Source organism: Sturnira hondurensis, unplaced genomic scaffold (genome assembly GCF_014824575.4).
Source record: "Sturnira hondurensis isolate 20B ecotype Veracruz unplaced genomic scaffold, ASM1482457v3 Scaffold0018805, whole genome shotgun sequence".
Taxonomy (NCBI): domain Eukaryota; kingdom Metazoa; phylum Chordata; class Mammalia; order Chiroptera; family Phyllostomidae; genus Sturnira; species Sturnira hondurensis.
The window spans coordinates 2,318,124-2,342,128 of record NW_028091436.1 but is presented as its reverse complement, the minus strand read 5'-3'; the positions used below and the strand labels follow the sequence as shown (position 1 = coordinate 2,342,128).

Below are 24,005 nucleotides of genomic sequence, written 5' to 3'. Positions count from 1 at the left end.
GGGCAACCTGGGACAAGGGGTTGGGGGTGCTGTGCGTGCATGTATTCATGTGTGTGTGAGTGTGTATGTGTGTGCCTGAGTGTGTGCGCATGCATGGGGCTGGTGCCCCAAGGACCTCACGCCTTGCTCAGCCCTGCCAGGGCCACCTGCACGTGGGTGAGGGGCGTGGACGGCGCCCCAGGTTGGAGGCTTTGGGCGCCAGGGCGCGATGACACAGCTGTTGTCAAGGCCGTTTTCCTGCCGCTCAAATCCCCTGAGCACTCCGCCGGCTCCTCTGAGACCCAGGGGTGCTCGGGAGCTATGGCGTCGACCCCTCCACCTGTCCTGGGCCCTGGGGCTCCTTGGATGGACGGGCCCCGAGCGCTGCAGGCTGGCGCAGTTCTCGGGGCAGCTTCTCCGATGGGGCAGGGCGGGACTGAAGTGAAGGGAAAGGCGGATTCAGTGGCGGGGGGGCCTGGGGTGACCCCGCTCCTGGGTACCCCCTCTCCTTCCCACCTTCCTGCCCCACTGGCTGTAACTGGGTGCACATCAGCACCGACGGGCCCCGTAGGCAGGGACGAGCCACCACAAAGCTCCCTGGACGGGTCCCATCGCGCGTCTCCGGGAGGCAGAGGCTGCGTGTTCTGGTTTCCTGTGTCGGCAACAGTTGTGTGATGGCCCATATTAATGAGACTCCTCAGGATTTTCATGTTGGATTTTGTGAAGCTATATTTAGCCAAAACGTCTGGAGCCCCAACTAAATGGCGGCTGTGCTGGGTTCTGGGACAGAGAGGAGCAGCCAGGCCCCGCCTCCCACGAGCCCAGGTCCAGGGGATGCTGACACGGGACACGGCAGAACCGTGAGAGGGACGGACATGCCAGCTGCACCAAGGAGGCCCCGGGGCCTTCCAGGGGCAACCTTTAGTAAAGGTTTTGAAGGACGGGGCCCACTCCTGGACCCGAGGGCATCCTGGGCCGGGGGAGCGGCGTGGTAGCCCTGAGGGCCACAGGCCGGTGGGGGCTGCACTAGACCGTGAAGGGCTTGGACACCGGGCAAGGGTGTGGGGCAGGGGTGCCCTGTGAGTGGCCCGGGGTGTCCGGAAGCTCGGTCCGGCAGAGACGTGGCTCCTGGCGTGCGGGGAGTGGCGAGAAGGCAAGGAAGCCACGCGGAGATAATTGTGGAATCTGGGTGAGGGAGGATGAGGGCCTGGGCCCCTGGGACACGGAGTCTGCACTGGAGAGCTAATTAGGGATGGTGGTGCACCGAACCGGGCAGCCAATCACCGGCGGGGCCAGAGGATGGGGCCGGGTGGTCCCCGAGCCTCCGAACCAGGCAGCGAATGTGTAGGTGGAACCACAAGTGGGTAACCTTGAGTTTATCTGCAAATGGAAGGTCGGGGTGGAAGGCAGGGGTGAGGGCACTGGCCTCACACAGGAGGGGGGCAGCCGGGCTCCTTCAGGCTGGGATGGTTCCCATCCAGCATCCAGTCCCCAGCACCCCGGGGGCACGCAGCTCTGTAGGCGTGTGCTTTGTGTAGGAAGTGGGGCTGGAGTGGTCCCCAGCTGCGTGGGGGAAGGGCAGAGCAGGCATCCCGTGACCGGGCTGAGCCAGGCAGCGGCCTTTGGGAGACCGGCCTGGGCGGTGAGTCGGGCTGGGACGCAACCCGCTTCGGCCGCTGCTCATGGGGTGACTGGGGTGGGTTCTTCAGCGCCCTGGTCCATCCCAAGGCCAAGCCCCCACCAACGAGCCTGTGAGGACCGGCAAGAGGACACAGCGCCCAGCCAGCGCCCAGCGGGGTCAGAAGTCATCGCTGTGCAGCGAGAGCAGGTGGCGGGGCTTCGGCCTCCGCCCGGAGCCTCCACTCGCTCCTCTGGGGGGATGGTTCTGGTGTCCCCTGGCCGCCTGGCGGGGGTCCAGCAAGCGGGAGGCTGGAGGGGCGCCAGCCGGGAGGCCTGAGAGGAATCCTCGGGGTGTCTGCAAATGAGCCGGTCACCCTAAGGCTGGACGTTCTTCCTGAACATCCAGGGCTCTTGTGGCGCCAGCGAGGGAGCACGCATGTGGGCTAGTGGGTGCAGAGTGCAGCCTCAGCATGGCCGTCCCCCAGCTTGGGGCTGGGACCTTGTGACCGCAGCCGCTGGGGAGGCTCCGCGAGCTGTGCCCCAGCTGCGCCCCCGTCGGGTGCGGCTCCCACAGGCCTCGCAGTCTCAGCACAATGTTGTGGGTTTGGTTACCTGGTGTGTCTCCCCAACTGTTTAACGGCAGAACACAGGGCCTACTGGGGGAGTGATGGGGCCAGAGAGACGGCGGAGGAGGCTTTGGCGAGCGGTGCGGCCAGAGAGGAGCACACGGGGCTGTGGCCGGCGTGGCCCAGGTCGAGAGCCGCGCCCCGGGAGCTCTCACAGAGCGTGGCGAGGACAGAGGTGCAGCCGGCGGTCCCTGGACATGAACGTATGTGGTCCCGGGGCACACGGGTCACTTCTGAAGCCCACGCCTCATGTCCAGTGTGTGCGCACAGACGCACGCTGGCTGCCCGCCAGTCGCCACTCCTCACCAGGCTTCTGTCGGTGAACGAGATTAGACCTCTGTGAGGAGTTGTCCTCTCCGCTGAGCGTGCATGTGCTGAATCAGTCTCGCTGCCTCGAGTAAGTCTTGTACAGATGGAGACACACTACAGGCTGCCGGGATGGTGGTGGGAACCAGGATTGAATCTCGGGGGTGGGGGTTGGGGAAGTGGCCAGGAGCAGGGAGTGGGCTGGAATGCAGGCACACTCGCTGGAGGTTACCCCCGGGATGACCGTGACCTTGGCCTCTCTCCTGGGTGGTGCGCCCTGACGGGGGCCTGTGTGGGCCTCTCCCAGGACATGGGTGAGCGGGGTCCAGACACAGAAGCAGCCACATCCTGCGGTCCCTCCCCCAGGGAGGCAGCGCTCGGCCCCCATGTGACAGGTGACAGGCAGGCAGACTGAGGGCAGGTGTGGCTGTCCAGGCCTGAGGTAGACACAGATGGCCAGGCCTTTCCTGGCCAGGGGCTGCGTCCTAGGCCATGAGTTTAGAAAATCCTCCAGGCCATTTCCACGTCCAGCACTGAGGCAGCCCTGCCACTGTCCTGGGTCAGCCGCTTTTATCCTACAAGCTTCTCATTTCCATCTTTTTCAGAGATTTAAAAAAATTGCTCTGCTGCGGCTGTGTCAATAAGCACGTCTTTCCCGTGGCCCAGCAGGAGGTGCGTGGAGGTCTGTGGGTCCAGCCCACTGTCCACACGGGGCGGGGGAGGTGGATACTCGTCTGTCGGGGCCAGGTTCCAGCCGTGGCTCAGGGCCGTGTGTTCTAAGTCGGCCGGTTGGTGCTTTGCTTGGACCTGCCTCCCTCAGCACCAGATGACGGGCTGAGCTGGCCCAGGTCACAGGGGTCCAGGAAGGGCAGGACGCGCCCGTGACAGGGGAGCCAGGGTCACCACCAGCGTTGCCACCAGGGCCACCAAGCACGCTGCTCCTTTTCTCTTCTCTGGGACACGTGGTGGTGCCCAACATGTGCCCAACATGGCGTCGATGGAAACGGGAGGCCGTGGAGCAAAGAGTGGACTTTGGTGAGGCGGCCGCGGCTGTCTGTCCCTCCCTGCCGTGCTGCGCCCTCAACAGCCGCGTCAGACGCCAGGTGTGAGAGGGTCTGGTCACCCGCCGTGTCCCGCGCCTGCTGTTCAGAAGCAGACGCGGCGGTCTGTGTCAGGCGCTCAGCTCCCACGCAGGCAGAGATTAACTGTGGTGGGAACTCCATCAATCCTGATTTCCTGCCGGTGTCCCGGCGCCCCTCCCCCTCCCCTTGTATGTACAACAAATGGTCCAGAAAGGGCGCAGGCTGCTGGCAACGGCCACCTGGGGGCGGGCAATCCTGCAGCCACCTGGAGCCCCAGGTGTGTCCCCCAGCGCTCGGCCAGTGCCCCACCCCCGGGTGCCAGGTGCGGGGTGCTGAAGGGAATTTGGTGACGTGAGGGTCAGAGTTCAGTGCCCAGTGCTCCCACTCCCTGTTGCCTGCCACCTGTTCTCTTTGCCGAGGTTTGCCCCGAGTCCCTCCACCTGCCCCTAGATCTCCCATGACGGGGGTCACTCCTGGGAACTTACAAGTGGCAGAGTCACAGCTCACGATGGCTTCTCCTCTGGGACACAGGGGAGGAGCACTTGCGTCCCCGGAGGGGCAGGCAGGACGGCTCCCAGGAACAGGGAGTCCTGGCACCAGGAGGCACAGCACGACCGGGGTCATCCTTGCGACCTTCCCCTACTCCAGTGCTTCGTCCCAGAGCCTTTAAACCTGCAAATCCCCAAACAACCCCCTGTCACCACTGCTTGCTAAAGCGGAGACGCAGAAGCAGGTCACGGTCTGGTTCTGCCCTTGCGCTGTGCTGGGGGGCGTGCCTGCACGTCACCAACCACCGTCACCGGTCACTGCCGCTGAGCGGCCAGTGAGGCCGATGGCTGGGGCAAGTTCATGTTCCCAGACCGCAGCTGACCCGGGCCACTGAACCTGTGGGAAGTGAAACTGCGGTGGGGGTCAGGGGCAGGTCACGGCTGTGCAGTGTCTCCCGGAGGGCCTGGCCCATGCGCGCCCAGAGAAGGTGGGGCACCGAGGGGCTCTGCAGCCCGCGGCTCCAGCCCCACCCCTACTGGTCAGTGACATGAGCAGCCTCTTGTCCTGCTGGGCAGGTGGGGGCCACCCTTTGTCCTCTGTGGAGGAGCCACGGCCCCCGAGCGTCACCACCGACTAGATGACGGTTGGCCAGGTGCACAGCCCGCCCCCGGCCACTTGAGGGTCGGCAGGTGTGATCCCGCATCCCTGGGGAGCCGCACAGCTGCCGAGGCAGAGAAGCCCTGCCACCTGAGGACCTGGCCCTGCCACCAGCCCCACACACACCGCACCTCTGGCCGCTCCCCGGGCCTGCGCTCCCGTGGCCCCTCTGCCCTTCCCACGTGTGTGCTGGCAGGATCCCACTCTCCCTCGCACATGGGAACCCCGTTCCTCTTGCTTCCCATGCAGACCAGCACGTTGACTGTACTGTGTTGTGTGACGAGGTCAGGGACCCGTCTGGTCACCCTGTGTCCAGACAGCAGCGCGGCCTCGGCACCTGGTCGGTACTCCAGGTGTTTGGCCAATGAACTGGTGAGTGGGTAAGTGAGTGAGTGGTGCAGACATCGCTGGCTGTGGCCCCTGAGAAAACCAGAGACCTGCTCTGAGACCTCAGTCACCCGTCTGCACGATAAGGGGCCAGGCCGGCTTGCGCTCCGAGGGCCGGAGAGCCTGTGAGCTCTNCACCAGCCCCACACACACCGCACCTCTGGCCGCTCCCCGGGCCTGCGCTCCCGTGGCCCCTCTGCCCTTCCCACGTGTGTGCTGGCAGGATCCCACTCTCCCTCGCACATGGGAACCCCGTTCCTCTTGCTTCCCATGCAGACCAGCACGTTGACTGTACTGTGTTGTGTGACGAGGTCAGGGACCCGTCTGGTCACCCTGTGTCCAGACAGCAGCGCGGCCTCGGCACCTGGTCAGTACTCCAGGTGTTTGGCCAATGAACTGGTGAGTGGGTAAGTGAGTGAGTGGTGCAGACATAGCTGGCTGTGGCCCCTGAGAAAACCAGAGACCTGCTCTGAGACCTCAGTCACCCGTCTGCATGATAAGGGGCCAGGCCGGCTTGCGCTCCGCGGGCCAGAGAGCTTGTGAGCTCTCTCTCGGGACAGCGGGAACGGGCCAGCGCCCGCTGAGCGTCCTCTCCGAACACCTGCCCCTTGGAGCAGAGACTGGCCCTGGCAGCCGGTGATGGATGCCAGCTTGGCCTGAAAAATTGAGGCCACGGGCTGAGCCTCCACAGCACCAGGCAGCTCGAGGGCCCTGTTGGGCAGTGCAGCCCTGGGGGAGGGCCGTCGATGGCCTGACGCAGTGTTCCAGGGTTAGCCCGTCCTCACACGTAATTACGAAGTATGGGATTATGGGGGGGCAGGGCTGGGTCGGAGGAAAGAAATACCTTGTACCAGCAGAGACGCTGAGTGAGCTGGGGAGGAAGGCATGGGTGTCCATGCCACCCAGACACCCCTCCTGCCCAGCTGCCTGCTCGGTGGGCTGTGGAGCCAGCAGCTGGTCCCCTCTGGCTGCCTGTGTGTGGGGGGGGAGAGCAGCCATTGACACGGTTCTCTGCCTTGAGGACTGGACCTAAGGGTCCCCAAGGGCATGTGGTCCCTAAGGGCCCTCTCTTCCTTGGCCTTTTTCTGACAAGGACTCTCTGCAGGCCTCCCCCTGGGCACCCAGCACACGCCTGGCAGAGTGAGTGAATGAGTGAGTCAATAGTCACATGTGCCCAGTGGCCCATGAGGGCCCGGATTTGTGCTGCCCCAGGGTCCTGGTACCTGGGGTCTGGCTCCCACAGCTGCTCACTGGCACCTGCTGGGCAAGGAACGGCCCGAGGACGCAGATGCAAATGGGTGGCCGCAGCAGGAAACCTCGGAGCGGTTTCTGTGTCCAGGGCTGGGTCGGGTGAGGGGCAGGGCCACGAGATGCAGCCACACTGCCTGTGTCCTGGGCTCGGATCCTCCCTGCTGTCCTGAGCGCTGTGTGGCCCAAGGAACCTGTGTCACACACTCTGGGTACCTCAGCCGAGTCTGCAGAGTCTCAGGCCTGGGGCCTGGGGGCACGGCAGCTCCCAGAGACTCACCAAATGCGGAGGCAGCGGTCAGGCTGCTGCGGTGGGAACCCTGCCTCTCTGCTCTCCCGGTATGGTGGCCAGTGGACAGGCAGCTGCCTTCGTGGAGGAGGCCCGTGTCCACTGTGTCCTGTGTCCTGTGTCCTGTGAGCCTCCCTGGAGCCCCGGGCGGCGTGGCTGCCACCACCCTTCCCAGACAAGGAGACAGGCCCCCAAGAAGTTAGCGAACTCACCCAGGACGCACAGTCTGGGCTGGTGGACACCACCCTGCCTCCCGGGGCTCCCTTGGCTTTCCTGCTGGCCTGTCCCATCCCCCTTATGGACCCTGGAGCCAGCCCTGCCCTGGCCTCAGGGAGGAGAGCTGCCCCCCCACCCCAGCTGGAGCTTTGGCAGGAAGACAGAGAGGGCAGCATCTCTCGGGTGGAGGGTTGGTTGGTTTTCACTTAAAAACCTCCCTGCTGCTCAGCGCCAGAGGCCTCCGCTCTCCACGCCCCGGGAGTCTCTGGTCCTGCAGGCAGCTTCTCTCTGCACCGGAGCTCCCTGCCCCTCCTCCAAGTCACCTGCCAGTGGCTGTCACCTGCTCGGCAGATGGCAGACTGGTGGCACCTGTCCCTGGGCTGTACCCAGATTGGCTCAGCCGTGTCCTGGTTGCCCCTGAGCTGAGGCCATCTGTGGCCCAGAGAGACCCACCACCAGAGAGGGCAGGCGGCCCCTCCGGGTCTTGGGGCGAGAGCTCAGAGCGGGGGAGAGCGTGTGGCGGCCCCCTGGCCGCACAGCGAGGCTTTCCAAGTCCCCTCCGAGGCAGGCATGCCACCACCCCTGCCGCCCTTGGAGACCCAGGGAGCTGAGGGGGCCGCTGGTAGGGACAGTCTCCTCCTCGGGGTTCATTCTCAGCTGGTGGGTGGAGCGCATTGCCTGTTTAATTGGGAAGCAGAGCTGGACTGGAAAGTTCTTTAAAGGTGCACGAGGTGGAATTAGTATGGAAATGGGAGACCCTCTCCCCCAGGAGGAGGGCGGCTCTCCTATGGGCCTTACCGAGACCCTCGGCAGACGTGGTGCTCCGTGTGCCAAAGGGCATTGTCTTCCCCCGTGAAAATGCAAAGAGAGAGAGAGAAAGAGAGCGCGCAAGTGGGGGGTAGAGAAGGAGGGAGAGGCCGATTCTCGAATCTCAAGGCGTCTGGGCCTCTGAGACAGAGGGGGGCCCCCGGGGACCGGGTTGCTGAGAGGTGCCCCAGTTCCGTAGACACAGAGGCTCTGCCAGCCTGTGTCCTGGCCTTGGGAGGGAGACCAGCTCCTTGCTCCCCTGGGGGTAGGTACAAGGTGGTCAAGCTCCTGGGAAGGAGGGCGATGACCCAGCTCCAGACCACGTTCCCTGGAGGCAATGGGCTGCACGTTTCCCTGGGAAATGAGGACTTTTAGGGGAAAAAAAACTAACAATAACAAAAAGAAAAACCCAAGAACTGCATTGCAGTGCCTCCCAGGTGCGGCGGGCTGCCTGGGGGCAGTGTGGGCCCCTGTGTCCTCGCCCAGCCTGCACCTGGGGCCAGGGGCAGGGAAGTGGGTCACCGGCCACCCTGCCACCCAGCTCTGGCCTGGGGCGTCCGCAGAACCGAGGTGGAGGTGGCCGCTGTTGGGGGTGACGGCAGTGGGTGCTTCCTGGGCCCTGGCCTTTGTCACAACACCCTGGTTCTCTGCCATCCAAGGCACGTTGAGCTGAAACCTGCATACCCCCTTCCCAACACCGTCCGGGGTGAGAGGCCTCCTCATTTTCTCCTCTTTGCCTCCCAAAAGAAGGCCAGGCAGCTTCTGCATCCACCCACCTCATTTCCCAGCTCACAGGCTCAGAGCCGGAAGGGACCTGGGAAACTGCCCAGTCCAATCCCTGGACTGGATTAGCTAGGAACCTGAGACCCAGAGAAGTGACTTGTCCAAGGTCACCCAGGGGCCAGGGCAGGTGGCATCGGGGGGATTAGGACATGCCCCAAGAGGGAACGGTGGGACAAGAGCGCCCCTCCTGCGGAGGGATCAGTGAATCTGGATTAGCAGTTTAAGGCAGCTGGGGAGGACAGGGGCACCCGCAGCAATGCCACACCCTGGGCTTCCTGGGGGACCCCTGGGAGCCCCGCACCCTAACCCTCCAGGCCCTCACAGTGCTGGCGGCAGCACAGCACCCTGACCTTGTCAGGGTGATAGGGGACTCCCAGGGCCTCAGCCAGACAGCTTCTTTCAGCTCTGGACCAGGGTGCTGCCGCCATTGGGGCGAGAGGGAGGCCAGGCAGGGGGCCAAGACCCCAAAGCCAGCTCAGGGCACGCTCACATGAGGGGGCAGAGAGAAGAACACGGCAAACCACCAACGCAGTCCAGTGCACAGAGCTGGCTGCTGCTCCCTCCCGGGCCTGTCCCCAGGGCCACCGGGCAGCCCCGTCTTCCACCAAAGCGGAGAACCTCTGCCCCAGGTCCTGACCCCCCACCCCCTGTCCAGCATCCTGGCCCCCCACCTCTGTGCAGGGTCTTGACGTGGCCCCACCCCTGCCCACTGTCTAAGGTGCTGACCCCCGTCCCCCACCTCCCTGGGACTGGGCACAGGGTGGCCTGGCTGGCAACAAAGGCCACCTGGGTGCTGAATCTCTTCCGATGGCCTCCTGCGTGGGTGGGTTTGGACAAGCTCTGCTTCAGGCTGGCCCTGCCTCGGACTCGGGAATTTGGACTAACTGGCTCCTATCAGGGGTGAGCCGTCCCTTTGTGGATGTCCTGTTTTGAGGACACAGACTCACTGGGTCTTGTCCAGCAGAGTTTGGCCAGGGTGCTGGAGGGGATGGAAAGCTCTGGAATGGAATGGCAGGGTCGGGGGCGTTGGCGGCTGCGTTCACAGAGTTGGAGAGCCGGCATCTCTGCTCACCAGCTGTGGAAGGGACGGAGGCTGCAGGACAACAGCTCCGGCTCAAAGCTGTGGGTGCACGGGGCTGGGTTGGGGGGGCGCTGCCCGCTGCCAGGACGGGTGCGCGGGGCTGCCTGGGGGCAGCCCAGCGTCATTCTAGGGAGAATGCGCCTGCTTGGGTCACCTGACCGAAACATCAGTCCTCAGGAACAATTAGTTAAGTTAATTAGCTCATCCGTTTAAGTGGCAGCAAAGGCACTGGGGCCTGAAGACTGTTTGAAGGAAGACACTCAGTGGTCTGCGACAGCGTCACCCTGGTTTCCCCGGGAGGCACTCCTGGGGCTGGGCCGGGGGCAGGCAGACACTGCGTCGATGCTCCTGTGTGGGGCCTGGAGGGCGAGGCAGAGAGGCACCCGCGTGGCCACACGCAGATGCCGCATGGTTACCTCACTCTCGTGACGAAGACACAGGGCCTCTGGGTTCTGAGGCCTCACCCCAGGGGAGACAGCTGAGGCCACACCTCAGCCCAGGGGCAGGCACTTTTTCTCCTCACTCCCTCAGTGCTCTGACCACCCCGGGAGCACCAGAACCCAGGCCCCCAGCCTCCCCAACCGGGACCCCTCCTATGGAGGGGGGACGCATGGAGTAGTCACCGTGGTGACCCACAGAGACCCAAGGTGGGGCAGGGCCACGGCCTGGCTCACCTGCGCAACTTGCCTCTGTCCCCGTCTGGAAACCGGTGGCCAGCTGTGGACACCAGGGCAGACTTCGCCATCAGCTCGTGTGGCTTATTAGAGAATGCACCTCAACTTGGAAATTCTGTAAAATGGGTGCGATAATGTCCACATAGAAACTGACACCAGAGCACTTCAGGAAAACGAGAGAGGTGTTTCAGGAGCCTTTTGTAGCTTCTGGGACTTGAGGTGACAAGTTGTGACAGGCATCTTTTGGGTGGAAATAACTGACCAACATCAGTCCAGCAGTCTTGGATCAGACCGGTCACCTCCACCTGTGAGGTCACTCACATCTTCAGCCCCAGCCTCCTGGGACTTGAGGTGCCACCAGGGAGGGACAGGTCATCCCGTCCCTGCCTTGGTGCTGCCTGGGGCTGCGGAAAAGGGCTGAAGGGCGACGAGGCTGTCACCACCCCATGGGGGTCCCCAGGGCCTGCAGGGCCCTGAGCAGCCCTGGAGCACAGCGCCCCGCCTCTGGTCTGGACCAGCTCCCTGCCCGTGCGCCTGTCCCCTGCCCCTTCCCTGCTCCCCAGGACCCCCCCCCCCAGCGCACAGACAGGAAGCCTGTCTGTTAAACAGCTATTTTTAGAAGGAGCGGGCCTAGTTCTCCAGGCGCTTCAGTGTCCGCGATCAGACCCCACTTTGCTGCAGCTGGCGTTGAGGGAGGCGAGGCCCAGAGGACTTCGGGTCCCCTTTAGGAGGAGGGGCTGTGGGGTCCTTTCGCCCCACACCCCGCATCCAAGCAGCCACTGGGCAGAGGCTCCCTGCAACCGGGCCGTGTGCCCGGACCCTCGGCGTCAGGAAACCCCAAGTCCAACCCCCTGAACTTTCTGCCCTTTTCCTTCCTGCTCCTGACAGACGCAGCTTGTCTCTCCCGCGCCTCCGTGAGGGAGACCAGCCTGGCGTGGATGAGTCGGGGAATCCCTACGCCCTCCTGCCAGCCTCTGACCTTGAGCTTGGGCCCTCGGGTCCCTCTTTCCCTCCAAAGAGTGGCTGGGGGAGGCGGGGGTGCGAATGCGCAGCCCCTGCACGCAGCGGCGCGCGCTGACTTGCTGGAGCCTGGAAATCCCCGAGTCAGCTTTTTCTGCGCCCCGGTCGGTGACGGAGATGAGCGAGCTGCCGCGGCCCGCGGGTCGGAGACAGGCTGCAGCCCGGCATGGGGCGCGTTGCCGCAGCGCTGCAGTGGCCGCGGGAGCGCGGGGCGGGCGGGGCGAGTGGAGGCAGAGAAGACTGGCTCCGCTGAGCGAGCGGGAAATCCCGGGGCTCCTCGGCGAGGCCCTCCCCAACCCTCGCACAGCGGGGCTCCTTCCCCGGTCGAACCCCAAACTTGGCCCGGATTCCGAGGGCGCAGAGAGGAAGGGACTGTGAGGGGGCCAAGCCCAGAGGGGTCGGGACGAGGGGGGCAGGCCTGATGCCTACGGGAATTCTGAGCCGGGGTCCCGAGGTCTCCGTGGCGGTGCTGGGGACTGAGGCGCAGGCAGAAGAGGGACGCCCAGGCTCCCAGTGCCCCTGCCCCTCCAGCCTGCAGGGTCCCGGGTCCCGAAGGGTCCCTGAGGCCGAGCCCCGGGATGGGTTTCGACCTGGGGGCCAGGCCGGGTCCTGCACAGCAGACACCCCCTGCTCCCCGCTTTCTCCGCTCCCCAGGAGGCCGGCGGCGGCCCGCGTTCGGGGGGCAGAAAGCACCGCGCCTTCCCGGCCCCTCCAGATCCTGCCCTTTGTCTGCGTCGCCCTGCCGCTCCCTCCCTCTCCTTTCTTTCCCGACTCAGGAAACCTTCCTCCGCGTCCCTGAAGCAGATCCGCTGCTGCCCCGCCCGTCCCGCCCGCAGCCAATCCCCGCACCACCCGGAGGCTCCTGAAGCTGGTGGGCGGCGGGGGCTGTGGGGGCGCGAAGGAGCGCACGAGTGGGCGGGGACTTCTCCGCGTGGTCCCACGGACTCCGGGGACGCGAAGCTGCCTGGCCACTCCAAACTTCTCCGGGGGCGCGCCCAGAGGCACCCGTTCCCCCACGCGCGTCCCCCTGCACACATCTCCCCTCCCCGCAAGCCCGCAGCAGTCCCTGGAGGAGAGGGGCTCCGGCGCCCTAGGCGGCTCAGGCGCGGGGATTGCGGGGGTGAGGGTCGCGCTTGGCCGGTGGGGATCGCCCTGGCGGGGCGCCGGCCGCTCCGTGTGCAGACTGATGTGAGGAGCATGTCAATTGGCGGCGGGGGAGCGGCTCGGGCTGTTACTACCGCAGAGCGAGCGCGCACGACGAGCCGGCGGAGGAGCCGCAGCGCCCAGCGGCGCGAAGGGGCAGAGGGGCCCCGGCTGTCCCGCCTTCGGCGCTCTCCACGAGCTCGGGCCGCAGTGCGGCCGGACGCCCCGGTAAGAGGAGCCGGGCGGGGAGCCTGCGAGGGCAGCTCTAGGTCCGGAGCGAAGCCGTGTGCCCCGGGGCCACCTGCGGCCGCCCCAAGGGCCTAGGCACGGGGTGGAGGACGCAGGCAGGGTCGCCAGAGTGGGACACTCGCACTTTCTGGGCCCAGCGTTCCCAGCCGGGTAAACCAAGCGCAGAACCGAGCGGGTGGTGGGGACTGGGCTGCGGAAACCCACTCGCGTGGGAACTGCCCGGTTAGTCCCGCGGGAGGCGTCCCAAATGGTCCTGGGAAACCCCTCGCCCCAGGCCTGGTTCTCCTCGCGGGAGCTGGGGATGGTCGCGGGGAGCAAGCGGGGGCGAGCCTCGTGGAGGCTGAGGCGCCGAGGCGTGGGGGCTGAGAACTTGGGAAGGTGGGGGAGGGGTGCGGGGAAAGTGGGTGCGGGGCGCCTGGGACCTCCCCCGCCCAGCCCACGGAGCCGGAGGGCCCACGTGCGGAGCTCGGGGGTCCCCTTGCGCAGAGCGGGGTGCATGGGGACCCTGGCTACCGTGGAGCCCGCCTCCTCTGTGTGCCCATGGGGGTCGGGTAGGTGGCGGCCTCTCCCGCCCCTTCCTCCTAGAAACTTTCTTCCTCCAGGAAGCGCCCCCAGCGGGGTGGGCGGGGGGAACTGGCGGAACAAGGGGCCCAGGATGTTGGCCAGCTGCGGTGCTTGGAGAAAAGGGGGTGGGGGATGGGGAAGGGGGCCACAGGGCGGTAACAGCGCATGCTCCTCTGGGTTTGCTGTGTGACCTTGGGCAAGCTGCTGCACCGCTCTGAGCCTCGGGATGGTGGAGGCGCTGAGTGACCAGGCTCAGGATGAGGTGTGGACAGGGCGGTCTGGCAAACCGGCCCATGGGGCTCCTGCTTTGAGCCTGGGCGCTTAGGAATGTGTGGTCTTTGATGGCTGGCCTCCGCTGCAGCCCAGCGTCCAGCCCCTGATGGCAGTGAGGAGCTGGGTCCCAGTAGGTTCCATGGGGAATCGCCGAGATTCCGTCGGACCCGGACTATGACCTTGGACAAGTGCCGGCCCCTCTGGGCCTCGGGCCTCCATCTGGAAAACGGGGGTGTGGACCCCCGGGGGCCCGGGGCCTGTGGCAGCCCTTACACCTGCTGGCCCGTGCAGGTGGGGCCTGTTGAGGGGCTGGGTGGGCGCAGCCTCCCTGGGAGTCACCCTTCTGTGCCCTGGACTCTGGGGCGACCAGAGTGCCTCTTCCCCCTAAAAGGCGGGGAGGGGGGGCTGCGAGCCTCTCAGCCTGCTCACTCCTTCCAAATCTGCAGTGTGGGGGGACCTCTGACTCCCGGTACTCTGCAGGGGCTCGGCCTTCCCGGGAGGGGGGCAGGCAGGAGTCCAGTGGGATAAAGGGGCTTGTGAAGGATCCCCCAAGGTCGCGCAGTCTGGCCCCTGGCCCAGACGAGAGTAATGTGAAGGGGTCACCAGAATGACCTGCAGTGCCCAGCAGGTCCCCACAGTGCGACCCCCAGCCCTTCCCTGGGGGTGAAGGCAGCTGCATTTTCAGTTGGCAGAACGATAGCTTCTCCCTGTGCCTCAGGGCACCGTGGGAAGAGCCCTGGATTAAGGTAGGAAGCCTGAGTTTAATTCCAGGCTCTGCCTCCAGGGCTCGTGCCCTTGTGTGACCTTGGGCAAGCCCCCGTTTTCCTCGGCTATCCTGGGCGTTGAGGGGCCAAACCGGCTGCCCTCCCAGGGCCTGCCCACCCGGTCACTCTGGGCACGAGGCTCGGGGCTGGAGTCTGAGAAGCAGGAAGTGGGCTTGGCTGGGGGATGGGGCGGTGGCCCCCCGGGATTTCCAGTGGATACCCCACTTCTGCCCTCTAGTCCTGGATGTGCTGGGTGTTAGCCATGAGGCCTTGGGCGAGTTACTGAAGCCCCTTTTCTGGGCTTCAGATAGTTGTCCGAATGCCGTGACAACAGCTGTGGGCTGGGGCGGTGGTGGGGTGCTCAGTGTGGCGACTCTCAGGGAGTGGCGGCCGCGCTGACAGTGACATTGAAGGCTGGTGGCAGCTGCTGGGGCCTCTGCAGACGGTGGGGCAGTGGCACTGGGCCACGGGGGAGATTTCTGGAGGTGCGGGGTGACCTCCACGGTGGCTCACAACGCTGCCCTGCCGAGTGGAAACAGCAGCCTTCCTCTGCCTGTCTCTGCCGTTGTCCGTCTGTCTCCGTCCGTCCGTTACATCTGCAGCAGTAACCTCATGGGAAAGAAATGGCTTCTCTTTGCTCGTGCCTCTTCCCCCCTCTGTCTGCCTCTCTGGTCTCTCCTGTCATTCGGACAATGAAGGCCTTTTGCTCGGTCCCTGCACCTTCCGGGAATGAGCTGCCCGAGGCCGGGAGGCTGAGGCTGGACCCAGCCTGGACGGGGCACCCTGGTGGCTGGGCAGACGGGGGGCAGTGTGAGTGTGACCTTAGACAGGTCACAGCCCCTGGGCCTCAGTTTCCTCATTGGCAAAGTAGAAGGTTGGTTTAGATGAATCTGTTGTGACCATGTTGGCTCTGCATGCGGGGGTGGAGGGGACATTTGTCAGGCATAGTCCCGTGACAGCCTGGGAGAGGCGAGGACTGGTTCTCAGTGACAGCGCTGACAGTTAAGAGCAAAGGCTTTGCAGGCAGATAGACCCAGGCTCTCTCCATATTAGCTGTGTGACTTCAGACAAATTACTAAACCTCTCTGAGCCCCAGTTACCTCATCATGAAATGGGAGCGATATTACCTAGCTTTCAGGGCAGTGCAGCGTCGGGGACAGAGTGCACAGTGCTCTGGTCATCACTGCTCACAGGCTTCCGGGAACATGCCCCATCCCGCTGTCCATGGGCTGTGGGTGGGGGAGCCCGGGCACGGGAGACTGCAGTCGAGTGTGTCTGTTGCAGACTAGGCTGGGTGGTGAGAGAACGCCAGCCTTGGCCTTGAGGGGGCTCCATTCACGGACGGCTGCAGGGAGGGGGCTGGGAAGCGAGGTCTCGGAGACGAGGGCTGAGCTGGGTGGGTGGGGTCACTGCAGGAGGCGCTGGAAGAGGCCTGGAGGTGTCCTCAGTGCTCCAGCATTGATTATGGGGAGACCGAGGCTCAGGGAGGGGCACACCTCGCCCAGACCCACACAGCCTATCGGCCCGGGGAAGGGGCTGCACCTGCCCTTGGGCGCCCGAGCTCAGGGCCCCACCCACTGCCCCCCTTGTGCACGGAGCAGTGTCCCTAACTCCCACTGAGGGACAGGGCCCTGAAGGGACAGGCCACTGACTAGTAGGCACCTCCTGGGCCGAGTGCCAGGGCCAGTGAGCCCAGCACGCCCATTCCTGAGGTTGGACCACTGAGGCCCCAAACAAAAGGACTAGTGCACGGTGGCTCGGAGCCGGACACCCTGTTCCCTGGCCAGAGTCCAGGCTCATGGCTCCCTGGCCAGAGCTTTCCTCACACCACTGGGTGTCCCAGCATGCCAGGGCCACAGACGGAAACCCCACGGGCCTGGGCAAGGGGACAGGACCAGGACGGCCCCCCGCACCTCAGCTTGCTTCCTTTCCCGGCCTGGCTCTGTCCTCTGATGGACAGCAGAGGCCTCTGGGGGGAAGGAGATTGGGGCCGCCTCTGCTCTCGGCGCATAAGCGGCCTGGAGAAGACAGGCCGAGCTCGCCCTGAGACGGGGGACAGGCAGTGGCCTGACATGGGATGAGGGCAGCGCCGTGGTGGGCAGTGCAGTGCTTGACTCTGAGGCACCTTTGGGTTCCCTGCCTGCGTCCGGTGCCCCTTGTGTCCAGCCTGTCGCCTCACTCCCTCTCGCTTGCTCTCCGACCTGCTCCCTCGTAAGCCCCCTGGTTGTTAAGAGGGCCTGTCTTGGCTCCCAGCTCCCTGGAGGAAGCCCGTGGGGCCTTGGTGAACTTGGGGAGAGGCGGGGGGTCGCTTGCTCCCTTCTCCAGGCGGAGCCCGGGAGCTGGGGCGCAGCCCTTGGCAGGTCAGCCCAGGCTGGGAGCCAGGTTTTCCTGCCTCTGTGCTGCCTGTCTTCCTGGTTATCTTCTGCTCCCTGCGCCCTGGTCCTGAGGTTGGGGAGGGCCAGGGGCGGGGCCCCAAACCCACAGCGCCTCCTGGGCTGGAATGAAGTTCTGGACCCCGGCAGCTGCCGGCTGCATTTCTGGCTTTTGGGTCTGGCTGTGTGGCTGGTGGAACGGGCCTTCCAGGTCTACCAAAGGTGCCTCTGGAGGGCCGGGGAGCCCTTCCTGGAGCCCTCCCTGCAGCAGGAAGGTCTGGGTGAGGTCGAGGAAGGACTTCCTGTGTGGGGTCATGGCTCTGGTGAGCCCCCTCACCCCTGGGGTGGGGCGTGGTGGTCGGGGGGGGGCCGTCCCACTCGCTTCTCCTCCAGGGAATGAGTCATCTCACCACCTGCCCCTGAAGGGGCCACGGTGACCTTCCTGGACGTCAGGTCTGCCACCCAAGACTAGACCTGGTCCCATGGCTCCCAAATCCATCAGGGGGCGGCAGGCCCTGGACACCCCATGGCCAGAGTGGTGCCCTAGGGAAGCCACTGGGGGCCAGAGGGGGGGGAGAGTGTGGGACGCCTGGGACGAGTCCACACGCACCTCTCAGGCCTCTCTCCCAAGGGGCCTTGGGAACTGGCGTGAAGCCGTCAGCATCTTGGAGGCATTTCCTTGGCTTCTGGGGGATGAAGTAGGTGGGAAACACCCATAGGCTCATCCAGAGAAGGACGGTGACACTTTGGTTGTCAGAGTGGCCCCAGTGCACAGACACGGTGGCCAGTGCCACAGACGCAGATGGTCTGGGCTGAGCGTCGCCAGCGAGGCCTCCAGCCGCCCACCCCTCACACGGGGGCGCCGAGCACTGGGTGCCCGCCGTCCTGCATTCATGGCCCTCAAATCCCAGTGAAGGGGGGACAGCAAGTAAAACAGACCATGTGTCGGGGGCGAGTCAATGGTGGGGGGAAGGGCCAGGGGCCAGAGGCTGCTGGGAACGGCTGAGTCGAGGCTGAGAGTTTGCCGGTGGACGTGGTTCTCCAACGGGGGAGAGTGCCTGCTGTTCGGCCTCAGGCCGCTCTGCCTCCCGGGCTTGGGAACCTGCCGGAGGGGCCCCTGGGACATCACCTGGCCCGTCCCTCTCACCAGCAGCCGTCTCCACTGCCGCCATGAGGAACATCTTCAAGAGGAACCAGGAGCCCGTGGTGGCTCCGGCCACCACCACGGCCACGATGCCCATCGGGCCTGCAGACAACGCCACCGAGAGTGGAGGAGCCGGCGAGAGCAAGGAAGACATGTTCGCGAAGCTGAAGGAGAAGTTCTTCAACGAGATGAACAAGATCCCCCGTGAGTGTCCCCGAGGCTCGGTGTGGGGCACTGGGGCAGGACCAGCTGGGGTCTTTCCTAGCGTCAGGTTCAGGCTGGGTTATCGGGAAGCCCCTCGGGAATCGGGCGTGTGGTTGGGCTCACTGAAGGGAGCAGGGGGTTTGTGGGCTGGACTCCCAGGAACGAAGTTCTCGCACGGTTCCGAAAAGCGTCAACAGGTGCAGCTGAAAGAGGAGGAAAAATGAAAGCGAGACCATCATTTGAGCCCCCCAGTGTCACTCAGAGGCTGCTCTGCCGTGCCAGGGTGGGGGGAGAGCAAGCCCCCCGCTTCGGCGTCCTGCCTGTTTTGTTTGAGTCTAGCTGGTGGCCACGTCATGGTAGCCACATGAGCTCCAGGTGGACAGAGTGATGGGCGTTTTTACCTGACGGAACCCCCGCCTTCGGAATTCCTGGCCACATCTGGGGGCAGCGTCAGGGGCGCAGCCTCCCCAGCTGAGACGGTGGTTCAGAACCAGGGACGCAGCCAGGGCCCGCTGTCCAGGGGTCTTAGCCCCCCTACCCCCCCGGGCCGCTCCCTCAGCCACAGGGTTAGCCGGGCTGACACGGAGCCCTGCTGACACGGAGCCCGGCCACGTCCCTGCCAGTCCAGGGTGACGTCTCCCTGAGAGCGGCGTGTCCCCGGGGCAGTGGGCGTGTGGCCACCCGTGTGGGGCGGGGCCCAGGGCGCCCTCTGGACCCTGGGTGGAGCCCCGCTGACCCCGGCTCTCCCGCCTGGGCAGTGCCGCCCTGGGCGCTGATTGCCATCGCCGTGGTGGCCGGCCTCCTGCTGCTCACCTGCTGCTTCTGCGTCTGCAAGAAGTGCTGCTGCCGCAGGAAGAAGAACAAGAAGGAGAAGGGCAAGGGCGCCAAGAACGCCATGAGCATGAAGGACATGAAGGGCGGGCAGGTAGGCGGCCTTCCTGCCCCGGCCCCCCACCCCCACCCCCACCCCGGCAGGGTCTGTGGCTCCTCCGGTCTGCCCTGCGCTCGTGGGAGGGGGCGGGGACCGTCCTTGGAGGGACCCCTGTGGGGCTGGTCAGCTGGGGGTGTCCCTCACTCACCCGAGTTTCTCCTTTGAGGCTGGCAGAGGCCCTACTGGGTGTCGGCAGACCTGTTCAAGGAGCCCACCTGGGTGGGGGTAGACGGTGGAGGAAGGGCCTGACCTCAGAGCTCCGTCCGACAGCAGAATGCCTCTGCGTGTTTGTGCATGTGCCCACACATGTGCATGTGTGTGCATGCATGTGGGGGGACGAGGGGGCTCAGGAGTGCCCCGGACAAAGTTCAGATCGGGGGCTGAGCTGCAGGCTTGTCTGCTAACTGCACCCTTCCTTTCCCGCCCTCCCTGGACCCGCCCTGCTCCCAAATGCTGGACCTCACACCGGTATGTCTGGCCTGGGGGCGGGGTGTGGGTGGGGCCTAAGTGTGGGGGGGAAGTACAGGGGGGCTTGACAAGGGACATGCTGGCCCTGCAGGGAGAGAGGCACAGGGCAGGGCTCTGGGGGACTGTCCACCCCCAGTTCCCGTCCCTCCCCAGCCCCCCCAGCCCTGAGCTGGGGGACTCACTCCCATCGCCCCCTTGCCGGGATGGCCTGCTCTCTTCTCTTCTGACTCTGTCCTTCCCTCTGCAGCCCCCACAGGACGATGACGACGCAGAGACCGGCCTGACCGAGGGGGAGGGGGAGGGCGAGGAGGAGAAGGAGCCGGAGAACCTGGGCAAGCTGCAGTTCTCCCTGGACTACGATTTCCAGGCCAACCAGGTGGGGGGCCCAGGATGGTGGGGGGGGGAGGGGGACAGAGACTGCCCGCTTCCCACAGAGGGGCGGGCTGGGAACCACCGACCTGCCCAGTCTTGGGCCAGTCGGCACCCGTCCACTTTGGTGACCCCCGTGTCGTGCGGAGTTCGGGGGGCGGAGGTGGGGCCAACCTCCTGTTGAGCTCCGGCCTGTCCCCCGCCCGGACGCTGGCAGTGGGGCAGCCCCGAGACTCAGGCCCACCTTGCTGTCTCCACAGCTCACCGTCGGCGTCCTGCAGGCTGCCGAGCTGCCCGCCCTGGACATGGGTGGCACCTCAGACCCCTACGTCAAAGTCTTCCTTCTTCCAGACAAGAAGAAGAAGTACGAGACCAAAGTGCATCGGAAGACGCTGAACCCGGCCTTCAACGAAACCTTCACCTTCAAGGTGATGAGCGAGGGCTGGATGATGGCCCGGCCGTGTCCTGACCCCAGTCCCATCTGCCTCCTGCCCACCCTCTTCGCTCCCTGGCCGTGGCCGAGGCCCTGGGGCCTGCAGGGTCTGGAAGCCGGGCCAGCTGGGCTGAGGCCTTGGGCAGTGTCAGGAGCCCCGCCCCCACTCTGGTGCCCCCGAGCCCGGCCCCTCTCCCTGTCTCCAGGTCTCACCAGAAGTCAGTCCTCGGGCTGCAGGGGGGGCGCCCGCCCTCAGCAGCCCCTGGGGGCACGCGCTGCCCTGACCCCGCCTGTGCCTGCAGGTCCCGTACCAGGAGCTGGGGGGCAAGACGCTGGTGATGGCCATCTACGACTTCGACCGCTTCTCCAAGCATGACATCATCGGGGAGGTGAAGGTGCCCATGAACACCGTGGACCTCGGCCAGCCCATCGAGGAGTGGAGGGACCTGCAGGGCGGGGAGAAGGAGGAGGTGAGCGCGAGGCCCGCACCTGGCGGCTCCGGAGCCCCCTTGTCAGCCCTGCAGGCGAGGGCAGCCCCCGTGTGGAGCGCAAGGCAGCTCCCGGGTGTCCTCATCCGGCATCCTCACTGTCCTTGACCCTGAGCTCCTGCTGCTCGCCGGGGATTCTGGGCTCCGCGCCTCCGTTTACCCACAAGGAGAGCCCACATTTGCTCTGACGGATCCTCCACCACCTGCCCTTGGGGCCGTGGGAGGCCAGGGCTTTGACACTGGGGCAGCTGCTCGCTCCCCACAGACGTGGGGCCTGGGGTGGGGGGAAGGACCGACACCTGGAGGCAGTGGGCTGGCTGGGATGACCTGGGCCCCGCGTCTGCCCCTGCACAGCCGGAGAAGCTGGGCGACATCTGCACCTCCCTGCGCTACGTGCCCACGGCTGGGAAGCTCACCGTCTGCATCCTGGAGGCCAAGAACCTGAAGAAGATGGACGTAGGTGGCCTTTCAGGTGTGTGCAGAGCTCCTGGCTGCCACTGGGTGGCACCAGCGAGCCAGGCCCCATACGAGTGTGGCCTGAGCCCCAAATGCATCCTGCTGGACCCAGGAGTCCCCGAGCGGCCTTGAGTCGGAGCCTCAGGGGGTCTGGCTTCCCAGCTTCCCTTTCTCTGAGGACCCCCTACTCCACCTGGCTCTGAGCGGCCTTCTGGGCTCTCCCACTGGGCCCTGGGTCAGAGAAGTGTCACCCCCAGACGAGGGTGGGGGGCGTTGGCGGTGTGCAGCCCGGGTGTCACCACGGCCAGGACGTGTGTCCAGGATGGGCCCTGTGGCTCCACCCTGGGAGGCGTTGGGGGCAGGGGTGCTCTGGGGGGCGGGCGGGACCCAGCGGCTGCCTCTGCCACACCTTCCTGAGAAGCAGCAGGGGGACTGGCCCAAGGCCAGGTCTGGCTGCCAGCCCGGCCCTGTCACGGACCCAGTGTGTGACCTTGAGCAGGGGACGTCTCTCCTGTGGGCCTCGGGGTCTCCTCTACCAGGTCAGGAGGATGGGACAGTGTCCCCTAGCAGCCTGGCTCCCCTGCCTCGTCCCTCCCACGGCCTGGCCCTGAGGCCCCAGGGCTGTGCTCTGGGCAGCTCGGGAGCTGGGCAGAGGAGGTCCCCACAGGGCAGTCCCTGAATGGGGCTCACTCTGTGTGTGGGGGTGTGGCCACGGCCTCGGGTGCCTCAGCCGGCGGGAGTAGCTGACGGCGCCCCGGGGCGGGCTGTCCCCGCGCAGACCCCTACGTGAAGATCCATCTGATGCAAAACGGCAAGAGGCTCAAGAAGAAGAAGACGACGGTGAAGAAGAAGACGCTGAACCCGTACTTCAACGAGTCCTTCAGCTTTGAGATCCCCTTCGAGCAGATCCAGGTGCCTGGGCGGGCGGGCGGGCGGGCGGGCGGCCCACAGTCTGGGCTGCAGCAGAGGGAACTGGGCCCCTTGCCCAGGCGGGTGGGGCCTTGCCCCGGCCCCCTCCAGGGTGGGGCGTGCGGCTGGTCAGCACACTCCCCTTGGGACTGAGCAGGCGGGTTCCTCCCTCGAGTCCCCCGGTGCCTTGTGCTCACCTCCCTGTCTCACCGTCCTCGTCAGCCACCTTTGTCAGAGGTGGATTCCCTGCGTCCGCTCCTCCTCACCACCCTCCACCCTTACGCACCAGCACGGGGCCTGGGGCGCAGCCTGTGGTCCCCAGAGGTGGGAGCAGGGAACCCGGAGCCAGGGCCCTGCCATGCCCGCCGGCCAGCGTGCACCCTTGCCCCTTTTCCCCCCAGAAAGTGCAGGTGGTGATCACGGTGCTGGATTACGACAAGCTGGGCAAGAACGAGGCCATCGGCAAGATCTTCGTGGGCAGCAACGCCACGGGCACAGAGCTGCGGCACTGGTCCGACATGCTGGCCAACCCGCGGAGGCCCATCGCCCAGTGGCACTCGCTGAAGCCCGAGGAGGAGGTGGACGCCCTCCTGGGCAAGAACAAGTAGGCAGCGGCGGCCGCTACCTGCACCGCTGGCTCGGACACCGACGAGACCCAGAGCTACCAATACCTCAGTCACGCACCCTAGAGGTCCCCTGTCCATTGTCCACGCCATGACCTCGTCTCTCCCCTCATCCGTCTCTGTAATGGCCGGCTTCCCTCTGGGGGCCCCGCAAGGTGAAGAGGAGCCTGGCTCTCGTCACCGTCCAGGAGCTGTCCTGCTGCATGCCCTTCACGGTCCCCTCCCGGTTGCAGCCCCACTCGCGCACGGAGTGAGGCCCTCTGGTGTCAGGCAGCCCGGCCCTGCGGCGGGGTGTGCGGGACCAGAGTGTGGCAGCGCTCCCCATTTGCTGTCAGGGAAGGTGACCCAGTGGCCAGCGGCCCCCGTGTGTGAACATGTGAGTGTGGGTGAGTGCGTACACGAGTATGTGGGTGTGAGCCTCTCTCTGCGTCCCTGGAATGGGCCAAGGACAGTGAATCTGCGAGGACAGAAGGCTCTTTGGGGCCCCGACGGGAAGGAGGTCCTTAGCCCACATGGGAGGCTGGCTGTGGCCACCTCGGCCACTTGCTGAGCCCCCCTCCTCGTGGGCAGCTGCCTGGGAGGCAGGAGGTGGAGACTGGGTTTGTCCCCAGCGAGGACCACCCCTGATGCCGCGGACACCCTGCTCCCGGCCCTGGCTGCCCCTGAGGGGGGCATTTGGGACATCCGTGGTTGTGGACAAGGGGACGATTGCAGGATGGGTCAGATTCTAAGCGGGACTGTCAGCCCTGGGACCTCACTCTTGTCGACAGTTCATGTCTGACTATGAAGAAACTGGAGGCCCGTCCCCCCAGAAGCCCAGCTGCGCCCCCCACCCAACGCTTGCCCTGAGGGTGGGGGGGCAGACGCTCCGCCCCTTCGCAGGACAGGAGGCCTGCGGGCCCCTCCCATCACGCTTTGGCTTGTTTTCTCTTTCCATCTGAGTGGAGTAGCCTGTGCGGAGCCAGGGGCATTCGCAGGAGGGTCGAGCTGTCGTTAGTTCCCCGAGGCCCAGGTGAGAAGGGGAGGTCAGTGGACACATGGTAGAGATTTCCCGGATGGAGGACGTGGGCCAGGCCCCTGGGGGGGGCCACCCCTGTTCCTCAGGGTGCGTCTCTCCGGGGGCCCCAGGCAGGCTGGGCCTCCTTTCAGATGGCTGTGGGGGGCGCTGGGGTTTCTGCCCCGTGCTCTGTCCCCTGCTTCCTGTTCACCTTTGTCCCCAGCATTGATAAAAAGCCATATATGTGTTCCTCCAGTTTGCACTGGGTCCCCTTCCAAGCCTGGGGGTGGGGCTGGGGCAGCAGCTGGCGGCCCTCCCTCCCCGCAGAAACCTGCCCCACCTGTGCCTGCCGGC

At 65.6% G+C, this 24,005-nt stretch overlaps 1 protein-coding gene across 1 annotated transcript in view; it reads left to right on the top strand.

The window, feature by feature from the left end:
* SYT2 (synaptotagmin 2) overlaps window positions 1-22,960 on the top strand; it is a 39,923-nt gene extending 16,963 nt beyond the window's left edge. Inside the window, exons 2-9 of the mRNA XM_037070498.1 lie at window positions 17,783-17,977; window positions 18,736-18,902; window positions 19,633-19,752; window positions 20,006-20,173; window positions 20,481-20,648; window positions 21,021-21,138; window positions 21,901-22,034; window positions 22,433-22,960. Of these exons, the coding sequence (XP_036926393.1) occupies window positions 17,800-17,977; window positions 18,736-18,902; window positions 19,633-19,752; window positions 20,006-20,173; window positions 20,481-20,648; window positions 21,021-21,138; window positions 21,901-22,034; window positions 22,433-22,639 (1,260 nt within the window). The 5' untranslated portion in view covers window positions 17,783-17,799 and the 3' untranslated portion in view covers window positions 22,640-22,960. The remainder of the gene's footprint in view (window positions 1-17,782; window positions 17,978-18,735; window positions 18,903-19,632; window positions 19,753-20,005; window positions 20,174-20,480; window positions 20,649-21,020; window positions 21,139-21,900; window positions 22,035-22,432) is intronic.
* The last annotated feature ends 1,045 nt before the right edge of the window (window positions 22,961-24,005 follow it).